General features: G+C 37.2%; 1 protein-coding gene across 11 annotated transcripts in view; it reads right to left on the reverse strand.

The window, feature by feature from the left end:
* The window catches only part of cacna1g (calcium channel, voltage-dependent, T type, alpha 1G subunit), a 345,750-nt gene that overhangs the window by 116,008 nt on the left and 216,400 nt on the right, over positions 1–13,342 (reverse strand). For all 11 annotated transcript variants that reach the window (XM_015356347.2, XM_015356344.2, XM_015356346.2 and 8 more), the window contains exons 12-14: positions 12,970–13,155; positions 9,789–9,903; positions 4,533–4,688 (exon numbers count right to left, since the gene is read on the reverse strand). In XM_015356347.2, the coding sequence (XP_015211833.1) occupies positions 4,533–4,688; positions 9,789–9,903; positions 12,970–13,155 (457 nt within the window). The remainder of the gene's footprint in view (positions 1–4,532; positions 4,689–9,788; positions 9,904–12,969; positions 13,156–13,342) is intronic.

Genomic DNA, 13,342 nt, shown 5'->3' on the forward strand with positions numbered 1-13,342 from the left:
ATTAAAAAGTTTATGATAGTATTACTGGTGAGATGTTTTCATTGTTTTGTTTGCTTTTTGCTTCTTTAAAAAGAGTTTTTAAAGGGTAGGCTGATTTAGATATTGCAGGTTCAAGTCTTCGATTCCCGAAGTGGCTGCACACTGTTGGCTGAGAGCAGCTGAGGCAATGGAGGATTCCTGAGCTAGGACTAAGCAGGATCACAGTGACACAGAGAACCCTGTGCTCTCCCAGGCACCTGCATGCTTAATGGAGTTTACAATGGGTGTTCAGGAGGGATCAAAGCAGCCGCGTTCAACTAGCCTCAGCTCTCCTAAATCATAATCATTCCTGATGTCAATTCTTTAAGTTACAGTATATAACTTAAACAAGCCTCTTCGCTCTTTCGCATCTGGCTTTTGCGTCTTCTCCTCCACCCTATCTCGACCTTCGCAGCCACCCCTTAATTCACTCTCTGCTCCGTTTGGGGGATCTCGGCTCCTTGTCCTAGCAGGCTGGCCCTCAGCCAAACAGGTTAAGCCAAACCTCCTGTACTACGACTCAACTACACAACGACCTTTTTCAATACACGTAGCTCTTGAATGTTTTTGAGGAACTGTGCAGTTGGTGACAGGTGTGCCTGTCCTCCAGTCGGTACTGGTCCTCCTGCTCGGGGCTGTGCTTCTGGTGAGATGTTAAAAGACGAACTTCTGGAATTTGAGTGAGTCAGAGGAGTCTGTCAACACTTCCTCATTCTTCTCTGATTTTAAATAGTATAGGTGTAGAGCAAAATAAATGCAGATTCTACATTAAAAAAGTGCCTTTATAAACGGAAAATTACAGTGACTTTAGACTTAAAGACAGGTACAGAATTCAACACCAGATACCTGGATGAGCTGAAACTGTGGAATACAATGACAAATAGCTCATTTTAAAAATCTTGAGAGTGTTGAAGGAGAAAGGTCATTTGCCTTTTTTACCTATGTAAATCCTTCATCTTGGTCTGATAAGGCCCATAAAGGAACACATTTCATGCCAAGTGAGAAAATACTCTGTGGAAGATTGGGATTGTAAGGAAAATGAGAAGGATGAAAGAGCAGGTGTGATCTAATGTAACCTTATTACTCAGAGACATTAAATAATAACTTGCAGTCTTACCCTTGTTTTTCTGAAATTGGACCCACATGGAAACTTTGGAATAGAATTGGTAATATTTTTTTATATGCTGAGTGTTTGCTTAAGTTGCAGGGAGGCTAGAGCTGAAAAGACGTCCTTTGCGGTGATGCAATCCCAGAGTTATGTTGTTTTGGCTGTCGTAGGTGAGCATAATGCATCCCTGGTGGTCAAGTCTGCCTAGGAGAGCAGAGGAACCCTCTGCTTAGAGAAGCCAAAAGCCATTAATGTCAATTGGCCCGCAGAACCGTCACTCTTTAAATGGACCTGGCAGCTGAGCAACACAAACCCTGATGCCAGACTTGATGCCAAGGTGCCATGGTGTGAATGCACTTGGCTGCCAGGGCCAGAGGGTGAGCATTCCTGCTTTTTGCTCCTGTTATACGAACATGTGTTTCTGAGGAAGACGGAACACAGCCTTCAGGCGTGTGTTCCCAAAGGTGGTGCTGCTCAGTGAATTAAGAATCTTCTCTTACAAACACAGTTTCATTTAAGGAAAGCCCTATAAATCTTAGGATCACCACTGCAAAATAAACTCAGCCCATATGCAATTCATTAAAAAAAACAGAAATTAAGCAGGTCATGCACAGGCTCTCAGCAGTATGCAAGGTAATGGGCAGGAGGCAACAGCCCCATGCTAAAGTCCTCACGTTGCAATTTGTCTACTACCTTAAAATGGTAATAAATTCTGACGAAGTTCATCATATATCATATATCTCTAGCATCATAAATGCAATCATTCAATATCTGTTGACTTTGCTTTGTTAATGTGCTAAATTACAATAGATAAGATTAATTTATTTAGCTCAATGTGTTTCTGTGCTTATCCTTGTTGCAGCATGAGATTCATGTACGTGATGATGAGAGTCCACACAGGACTTTCTTAAGCTACACTTTGACAAAACTGAGATTCTTTTCGTAGGCTCAGCATCAGCTTTGAAAAGGTTCAGGTTTATTGTTGAAACCTTATTATTTAAACTTACTGTACTGTAGTTAGAAACCTTGGTGTTTGCAATTAAAGCGCATGTTAGAAACATCAACCTGTATAACATTTGGTTATGAACCTTGTGCTGCTGTTTTATTGTCTGATGTCAAAATAGTAGCACATCTCTTTATTTAATCAAAATTAGAATACTATTATACCTTCCTTACAGGCTTCAATATGCCCAGAATCTTGCAACTCACATACATATTCTGCATCAGCACATTACACCTATACTCCGTAAATTGCACTTGCTCTCTGTGAAAATTAGAGTGGAGATTTTTTTGCCTTACAGTACATACTGTATAATGCAATGAATGTTCTCCAAACTGTTTTAAGAACTGATTGTTTTGAGATCTGCTGATTCAGGCTTCTTTACTTTCTTGAAGACCAGGCTCCACTCAATGGATGATAAGAGCCTTGTCTTATTCAGCATTCTATCTATGGGATTACTTTTCTTCCTTCCTTCTTCTTGCCTTTTTGTCTCCCTGCCTTGTCTTTTGCACAAGCTCGTCCACACCTTTAAGTTCATGCTCCAGCTCCCTCCCGGCTGGTCTCCTGGCCATGCTATTCACACTGTCAAACTAATTTGTGGACTCCCCGTTTTTCTTTTTTTTAAAATTTTGCTCACGTTACTCTGGTTCCTCTAATGGTTCTTTGTAGTTCCATATATCCGTTTCAAAATACTGTGCTTGCCTACCAGTGTCTTAACCCTGCTGACCCAGTAAAGCCTCTACTCCTTCGCTCCTCCACATATTGTACTCCTCCTTAACCACACTCACTATTCCTCTACACAATCTCCCCACCTCCAGTGCCCATTCATTCTTGTTCCTCACTATGCAGAGCTGGAATGAACTGGAAATTCATGGAAATTGTTTAGCCGTTGACCTCCTTTGGCATTTCTTTAAGATTCCTCTATTTAGACAGCACCTGTGATCTCTCGCTTTCACACTTTCTTTAGCACTAACCTCTTTCTGTACTGGATTCAGTAATTCCTTACCTAAATGCTGTTTACCAAATGAAGAACAATGTTTGCTCTGCTCTATACTGTTCTTCTAACATATGCCTACCTCACTGTTTGTCATTTAGAATTTTTACATATTTCTTTTTTTCTTTACACAGTATATTGTTGCAAATTTTGTAGGTTGCCCTTGATAAGGGCATCTGCTGTGCTAATAAACATGAATACTAATAATTTCTTACTGCCTAAATTCATGAGACTCTGCTGATGTCCACATTTTTTTCTCATTTTCCTTTTGCCTTCTGTTCTATATAATATGTATGCTATTGTACAGGACTTCGGGCACTTAGAAAACTACATAAATAAAAATGTATTATTATTAGAAATGCCTTGGCAATTTATAAATTAAAGACCCTTTTGGCTGCCTCTAGAAGCAGATTGGCTGTAATTGCAACTTCTTCTTAGGAGAGACTACAACTGGAGAATACTGTATTTAGAAATCCAAGGCATTACACTCAAGCTACCAGTGCACTGCTTTAAATAGATTCTGTCTAGGGATTTACTTGCAGACCTGTACACTCTGATGTATTCCGAATAGCATATGTGAAAATGAAATCATCAGTGGATTGTGTAAACAAACTAGGAAATAACATATACAGTAGGTGATTACATTTTTTGTCATTATTAACCAAGCTGTTTGACCTTTGCGAGATCCCTGCATGCAAATTCAACTGTGTAAAGGACAAATATTACATCACCATAGTAGGTAGTGGAAAATGCTGAGTTAGTACGTTTTATGCAGAACATATCAGAAAGAAGGGGTAAGTGCAAATCCTCATTACCATTTAACAAAATAATCACCAAATGCAATTACATTCAATTTATTCTTAAGTAAATTCATTACAAAAGTGTAATTCACACTTTTAACATTTTAAAATATTTCTCCCTGCAAAGGCTGAAACAAAACTCTCTTAAACTTTCACAGTGGCACTGGCTGTAGCTCACATTAAGATAAACAGCTTAGGTTATATTAAATGAAAACACTTTTACTGAGCAAGAAATCACCTGCAAAGAAGATTTCAACCATTTTACTTAAGAGCTTGACAATCTCTGGCACTGTCAGCTGAACTCAACATGCTTGCCTTCTTAGCTTAGTAGAAAAATAATTCATTCTTCCTGAAACAATTTTGCAGAAGATGTCAGGCAGATATTCATACTGTGTGATCAATGTTAAATTTGTCATAAATTAATTAAAAAAATAAAGTGGTCAACAGCAATGTGCTTGTTATGAGAAACATTAATTAGATAATAGTATCTGAAGAAGAAAGTTCAGGTTTTGCAAATTGTCAATTCATGCCTGTTATGAAATGAAATGGAGAAAAAGAAAGCAAAGCAGAAAGAGAAAGACTAGTAAGAACAGGGACTTGGAGATTCTTTACCTCAGTTTGGAATCCCTCCACCAAAATGGCCACCAGCAAGTTGAACAGAACGTAGTTCCCAAAGGTCATGAGAGCGATGAAGTAAAGGGCAGCCCAGGGAGAAGTAGAAGCCATTCCATTGTACAGCACCTTGTTCCAGTCCTCCTGAGTGAGGATCTGCACCCAACACACGACCATCAGGGACAACACTCACAAAAGACATCTTAACCAGAAACCCAAGATAAACTTGTTGTGCCATGTGCATAATTTGGGATATGTCTGTGATCTGGGGGTCAGGTACTCTGTAAAAATCAAATTTCATACTCATACTTAACTTACTTTCATATTCATACTTAACCTCTGTATACTTAACAAACCTTATGCAACCATGCGCTGATTGTATATTGATCTTAAATATTTTGTAATAGAAGAGTCTTCATGTTATTTAAGAAATACTAGTAACTAATAACCATAAAGAAATATACTTATTAATGAGATTTGTAGCACCGCCAAGTGTGAACATTTAAAAAACCTGTCATACTTTACAAATCTGGGGATGTGGCAAAAGGATTAGTGGTCAGACAAGAGAAAATTGGACTTTCTGTATAAATGCAAACAGTTACATACTGTATTTTGTAAACCTAACAAAGCTCATCACTCAGCCAACACAATAACTGCAGTCAAGCAGTTCTGCTTCTTATTAACAACTTGGAAACCTTGTCAGCACTGATGGGAACATACTGTAGATGGAGCAAAGTACTGGCAAATCTTAGGAGACAACCTGGTTCAAACCCAAAGCAGTAGGCCAAAGCTACAGTACATTGAGTAGCTTACAAATAAAGTAATGTGTCTGAGCGGACAAGTCAAAGTTCTGACTTGGATCCTATTGAGAATCTGTAAAGACTTTTACAAAATGGGATGCCATAACATCTTGTCTCAGATAGCAGGATCCGTATTCTTTGCAAGGCACTGTAAATACATACATCATACTGTAGTATTTTACGTAAGTGTACATCCCCTTTATATACAGTATACTTATGTGTAATATACTGTACGTAAATGTGCATACTTACAGTATGTGTTTGCCATTTAAACGTACTGACATATTAGTGAAAAGACTCATCTACCTCAAAAAAATTGTAAAACACCAACACGTCTGTTAAAAAGACAAAATTGTAAAATTTAAGGCAGGTTTTTATTTACTACAATAACACACCTGACAGAATCTGAATATAAAAAACCGAACACAAAATGGATAGGATAGAATTACTTTTCATCTTACAACTTTAGGCCATACCCAGGTGTAGCAATTAATAAAGACCGATATAAATCTCATGACAAACTCTTGAAGTCAGAAACCACTTAAGAATAAGTTAATGATATTAAGATGGCCATGTCCAGAGGATCAAAGGGATACATCTTTTACAATAAAATGTTACATGATTCTCAAGTTGCTCAATCAGTAAACATGCTAGTCCAAATGCAAGTTGATTCCTATGATTACTGGTTTGACCCTGGGTCATGTCAGTAGCTGACAGCGACTTGGATTCCCCAAGTGGTTTTACTCAGTCAGTTAAGGTACTGTGTAGGGTGGGATCAGTTGGCCAGGGCTCCTTCTGCTCTCACTGACACAGAAAAATACAGACGAAAAAAGATGGAAACCGATCTCGGAAAAAGAATTTAATTAACACAAATCTTAAAATGATAGAACATAAAATGGCAAATGCCCTACACACTCTGATCAGGAAGAAATTATAAAAGTAAAAATAGACTTGTAGTTCCCAAATAAACAAAATGCTTAATTGCAAGGCTAAGAGGCAAGTTTCTTGTCTGTACTTCTTTCAAAAGGACCCATATTGTATTTGGAGATAGAGCAGATAGTATATCCAAAATCTCAGTTATCAAAGGATTACCAGGGCATGTACTGTACAATAACATTGGGTACAACAATCACAGGAATATTTTTAAAACCTATTACTCCACTCAAAACACTATAAAACATCTTTAAAAACATCTTCAATAATGAAGAATTCCAAAGACTAGAGTCCAAGCAAATGACCAATATTTTCTCCTTCGCCTATTGTATAAGATTTTATAATAAGATATAAGAATATATGCAAAGATCTCTTCAGCATGCAAAATGGAAAGATCCAGACAAATCTTTAGATCTTTTTGGTCAATGTTGTTTTTTATTTTTTTCTAAAATTATTAGGTTCCATTTTTCCATCCTGACAAAACAGGTTTTTTCAAAGACTGATATTCATCCAACAATGCAAAGAATGTACAGTATTTAACCTAATTCATATATCTAGAATACTCTCACAGTGTGTAAGCAGAAAAAAAACACAGGTGTTTTCTGTTCATAGATCTTAATCATTCCGAGTTCAGTACATAAGTCCAGTTACAAATAAGAAGAAGCTATTTAGCCCATTTCGGTCTTTTAAAAGTAGACTTTTTATTGCTTTCATAAACACACTGTATGGTTCAAGTACAGTGACAAATAGACTTAAAAGACAGCCCCTTAGTCTGCACAGAGGTACCATATACTGTAAGGTTACTTATTATTCTACTATGTTTTTAAACGTTTACCTCCTACTATTCATCACATAGTATAATAGAGATTACAGACAGGATTAATTTTTTAGGATTTTGATGAATTACAAGAGTTGTACATAATTGTTCAAATTCTAATTGTTCAAATTATCTTCTTGATTCAAAACCCTGATGATCAACCTGAGTATTTATATATCATGGAGTCTGAATGTCAGCAGCACTTGCACATAAATTAAACAAACGTATTTGTCTCCTTAAGCCAGTCCTTGGTGGAACCAGTTTTGGCAGCCATATCTACTGCCTTCCACTATAGATACAGTAGGTGTTTCCCAGCTTTGCACATTGCGATGTGCCCATTCTTCCTGGCACAATTGTTCCAATTCTGATAGATTAATTAGGGATAATTGATTAACTCTAATTATCAATGCCTTGTCATAAGTTTACTATTGGAAATTATGACTTTGACTCTCACTCTCATTTTTTAAACCAATGTGGCTTTATGTGGCTTTCAGACTTGAGCTTCAGTTCATTGTCCTCCTAAAATATGAATTATGGAGGACAGTGTGTTTTGAGATGTTAGATTTCTAGGAAGGAAAACTCAGGCAGGTTTTCCTCTAGGATTAGCTTGTTTCTTGCACCATCCATTTTTCCAACAGAGTGCGTCTGAGATGCAGGCTGGCCAGATGTGAAATCGAGGTTTCCGCAGCTATAGTGTGTTTGAGATGCAGGATGATGAGACGCAATTGAGAAGCTATGTTATAGCTCTGGGTTTTATGCTTTTAAAAAGAAATGGAAATAGTGAGAGAGAGTGAAAGATTTGGAACTTGTGTTGTGAGTTAGTGTGAGAAAACTGTGAGGTACAGTATATAATGTGAAAAGTCAAGAGAAATAATTGAATAGTGAGCGGGCGAGAGACGGAGATCTTGTACAAACAGACCCCCAAAGAGCTCACCCAATGAGGTGGAGCATGTATGTATTACACAAAACAAAGCCCTTTACTCTTATTTCAGCTCTAACTACACATCTGCATTAATAGTCACTAGCTCTAGAAAGCTAGGCAGCCAAACTCTGTACCTCCATCAACCAAAAGTCTCCCTTTCGCTCCAGCTTTCTAAATCAAAACTCTCAGAATCCACAATTAAACTTCACAAGCTCGTCCTTTGCTCACTTGCTTTCTCTGTTCCTTCTCCCACTGGCACTATGCACTACAGCGTATCTGCCATTGAAAGTAGCATCTGAAGTGCTTCCATTTTCGAGATACAGCACCTTAGTTTTCTGGGGAGTCACAAGACTCTTGGCACTTTTGTAGGGAAACTGAGTAACATCACACCCCAAAAGAAGAAGGCACTATATCTCGGGAACAAAATCAGCACAAATGGAGCACAAACAAAAAGGGGTAGGCTTCACTGTTTGTGGTGTTTCTAGGGGGATTTCAGAAGAGAGAGCACCATGAGCGAAACACCTCATTTAATAAACAAAGAAACCAGATTTATTCCAAGTCATTTAAACACTGAAAGACTATTGTACTCTTAAACAAAGGCACTTGTTCTCTTATATTGTCTGAAATGCCAATATTCTAAGTGTGAAATCCACAGACTAAAACACATCTTTCATTATTTAGGGATGCTTTGTTTGGAATAGGATTAATTGGCTCCCCTTCATTTACCATCTGTTTTTAAAGAGTGATTTAATCCTGGACAGGATCCATACAGTATTTAATAAAACACAGGTGCACTCTTTTCCCTTCCACCATGATTTGTGTCTTGACTTCAGGTAGAATTCGGTATTTTAAATGTACTGTATGTAAAAGGCAGACCTATGGCAACCACTGTAACTGTATTCTGAATACTGCATCTGTAAATAATAAATGAGAAACATTGTACAGTATGTGGTGTAATTGTATTTTTTGTAACAGATATCTGTTGTATGAAATATGTTGCCTAGTTATTATTATATTACTAAACTGTGCCAGAGAAGCCAAGAACATGCTGTGTAACATTCAGTATATTCTGACAATAGGGGGTATAATTATTGCTAATTTTTATAATTTGCTTACATAGCAATCTGGTCTCAGGGTTTGATTTTTATATGCATTTTTACTCTTCATTTTATAATGTTAACACCTCCCTATTCATACACAAGTATACCTTCTTGTATTATGCTCAGATTAAGATCCGGCTCATTTCAGTATTTATTTAGTGTTATTCTTGGTTAAGGAATCTTTACACTAAATGAAGAATAAAATAGATAGTGTGAACTGTGTGGTTTCTTAACAGTGCAGATTCTGTCCAGTACAAGTGCTACGGTTTTTCAGCCAGCGCATGGGATCCAATTCTGGACTACTGTCACACTCCCACCTAACTCATCAACATCACATTTACACATTAATGGTGTGTGCTGCCCCTACACAAGGCATACAGTAAGTAGTATTAAGTCTAGGGTCAAGTGCAGCCTAATCTTTAAGTAAGAAAAATCACATCTAATGTAAGAATAGCATGGGTACTAAAGGTGAAAATTAACATGACTAGAGAAATCCTAGGAGACTACCTCACAAATCAGGGAAGCAAAACAATGCAAATAAATTTTATTTCCTTTCAACCTTAGACTTCAAAAAATAAGTGTAAAACCACATTCACTTTTTAAAATGACAGTGTTCAGATCCATGACATCTGAATTGGTTGAAATAAGAAAAGCAGCTGTGGTTAAATATCGTTCATTTCTCACCTGGAACACAGTGACTATAGCCCAAAGAAGAGAGTCAAAGTTCTTGCGGTCTGGAAGGGTGTCGCCATCTTTCTCTGAACCAAATTTACAGCCAAACAGGTGCATTCCCAGAATACTGTGTGGAGAGAATGAAACACTCCAGGAGACTTTGAATGACAAAGACACATGGTGTTTTTAGGCACAGAGGATAATTTCAACACAAAATTACATTTGATCTTAAGATTTGTAAAAGGTTGTGTCCACGTATCTTCACTTTCTTAAGCTGCATATCTCAAATTTTCAGAACAAAGAGTCCAGTGCATGTTTCACTTTTAGTCATTGTGGTCTCTATTTTAAAATGAGGCTTTATAAGCTGAAAGCCGTATCATAGTGGCAGCTACACATAAAAAGTAGATGAAAAGAGCCCCAGTCTACTTGGTCTGAAACCTCTTGGGATGAAAAATAATTTATTAAGACAAGGTACTGTAATATTATTAATACAATATAATCTATCAGCCCTAATATGACAACGTTGCATCAAAGACATGTATAAATGATTATAACTAAGACCATATGGACCTGAGGAATTTTGCAAAGAGCAGGTGGCCAGTCTTGCTCATTTAGGTAAATGAGTGAACCTTACTGTATATCTAATTGAGCTGTTTCTTCAAGGACCCCTCAACCATCTGGCTGGAAAGCATTTTTCATACACAACTCTTCCTACTGACTGTGAAATAGTTCCAATGTATTACCCTATCTAATCCCTTTAGAATCTTATATATACAGTATGGATAAAATACAGTTGAATCAAATCTTCTTTCAGTATATTTCAGAATATGAGAATGTTCTGTGGCATTTTATGGCATTGTGATCAAAATATTACATATTCTTCCATTTTAAATATTACATAAGTATTCACTCCATTGAATATTTTTGCCATCTTTGCAAAGTTGATTAACCTTTGTCAAGATGTTGAACATCATTTCCATAACGTTATCACTGACCTGACATAAGTAAGAATGATTCATTTAGAGCTTCCTCTTTTAGTTTTGTCCAACATTTGTTTATGAACATGTGATTTACCAATTGGTGTTCTCCAATCTGAGGGTATTGCTCATTTTGTCAGGGCTCATTTTAATGATTCTTGAGGGGAACTTGTAAAGCATCATTAAATAGTTTTAAGTTTTAGTTTTAAGCTTTTCCACCCTTTAAGAATATCACGGTTGTTACTGTATATCAAAATAACACATTACTAATGGAGCGCCTTCTAAAACATGGGACATATTACATCTTCTATTGAAAAAAATAATAAACTGCTATTTATCAATTGTTATAGAGTCTCATTTGTCTCAGATTATTTCCACTTTACTGTTCTTCTTGTATGTTTGAAAAATATGCATTATCTTTGCCCTGTTTGTTGCAATATTCTCTTCTCTCTTCCTTCCTGAAATCTCTGACAATTCTAATGTATTCTGATCAGCTATACCTGTAGCTTTATATACCATTTTTATATGTTTGAATGTGGGCCTTTTTGTACAATCTGAAGAGCACTCTCTTCACAATACATTTGCTACATGATCGCACCATACAGTAACTACTGTATACAGTATGCACACATCCCTGCAGTACATGGTCTATTGCTTGCTATTTACAGTATGAGCCCTTAGATTTTAACCCATGTAGAATCTCAACAACACCCTATTGTCACAATTCTATAGCTTTCCATTTTTTTGTACACACTGTAGGCATATACCAACTTCTCCAATGTTGCATGTCTATATTAAAAAACGATTACATTTATTCTGTATTTAAATCTTTAACCATCCCTAAGCCATATTTAATTTTCAGTTTATTCTCATCATGTCATAACCACATGTTAAGCCAGTAGCCTTGTTTTTATTTCTTATTCTTCTTCATTGAGATGGAAACCATCCATCAAAATGGATGAATTGGCTGGTTTATGTTTGCTTTTTTTCCTGTGTTGCCTTGTGCCCTCCTGATATCCCACCAGAACTGGCTGCTGTGAGCTTCCTCACCTTCTCAGTTCTCTAGTTTAAATATGCTTGCTTATTCCACACAAACATTTTCCCAATACATCATTGTCCTTATTGAGGTACTGTATAACACCTGGCTCTTCCTGTTTGTTCCAGAGGAACCTTCATTGCCTTTTAAACATAAACCCTTCTTCTCTACTTTTACTGTACCTGTATATTTCCTGCTGCTACGCATGGCACCAGTGGAGACGTCTACACCTGGATGTGTCCAACAGACATCACACAAAGTTCACTACAGATGTTCTGCTAGATTAATTCTAAGCTTTCTAAGCTAAATAATTAAATTTCTCTACCTATAACAATATATCTATGGATCAAGTACACATTTACCTTTAAATAATGCTGACACAACAATCTTGATGCCAATATCATTGAAATAATAGATGCTATTCCATGATAGTTAAAGCTGTGTTGCATTTTTATTGCCTTACAGGGAAGGTTTTTGTACTGACTACTGTGAACCAGCACTGCCTTGCTGTATAGGAACTAAAGTTTAACCTACTGTACATACCTGAATACCCAACCAAGCAGACATCCATTTTATTTAATGTTCAGGTTGTCTCAATTTCTTGTAACATTAAAATTTTAGTCACACCTGTTGGAAGATAGTGTGGGGGCGTCATAGAGACCAGCCACTGTACAGTACATTACTGACAGGAAAATTAAAAATTAGGAGACTTTGATTTCTAAGGTCTTTTTTTCAAGAGAGTGCATATATACACTTTGAATAATATTACTTAATTATTAATGTTTTAATATGTATTCATCATTTGGTATCACTTTAGCTTAGGTGCTGCAGATTCTGTTTCAATTCTTTACAACCCATAACAGATTAACCAGATGGAACTGTCACCCATTGAGATGGTTTTCAGAGTTTTATTATAACTGTCTTACAGGATATACTGTATGAATTATCATTTGCATTTCTAAAATGTTACCTTCCAGTTTGTTATTTTGCCTCTGCAGATATGGTCAGTGAATGTTTAATGTTACTTTAATATTACTGGTCAAGGACTGCGCAACTGATGAGTGGCAAGGCCCTTTAGGTGCAGCCTTATCTCTTTTTAGAGGAAGGACCCAGAGCAGGAAAAGCTATGGCTATGTGTGAACCTCCAGGCCCTTGGCAGAATATGGGAGACTTTTTTTACCTGAAGATGAAGATGAAAAGCATGAGCAGCATGCAGAACGTGGCCACGTTGTCCATGGTCTTCATCAGGACCACAAGCTGCCTCTGCAGGGCTGGCATGAAACGCACCAGCTTCAGAACCCTCATGAGCCGGAAGGTCCTCAGCACAGACAGACCGCCTCCCTGCTGGCCAACAATCTCCCACACACTGCCAGGACAAAAGAGGCATGGATCCACTCTTTACACACACTAGACCTCTGTAACAGGGCACTGCACACTGCACTTGTATTCATAAGTGCTACACATAGCCTGTCTTGAAAAAGCATGATGTATTTACATTAATGTTATACCTTTCACCCATCTCTTTTAGTAGCTCTTTGGCTCACTGTGCCCAG

Source organism: Lepisosteus oculatus, chromosome 9 (assembly GCF_040954835.1).
Source record: "Lepisosteus oculatus isolate fLepOcu1 chromosome 9, fLepOcu1.hap2, whole genome shotgun sequence".
NCBI lineage: Eukaryota > Metazoa > Chordata > Actinopteri > Semionotiformes > Lepisosteidae > Lepisosteus > Lepisosteus oculatus.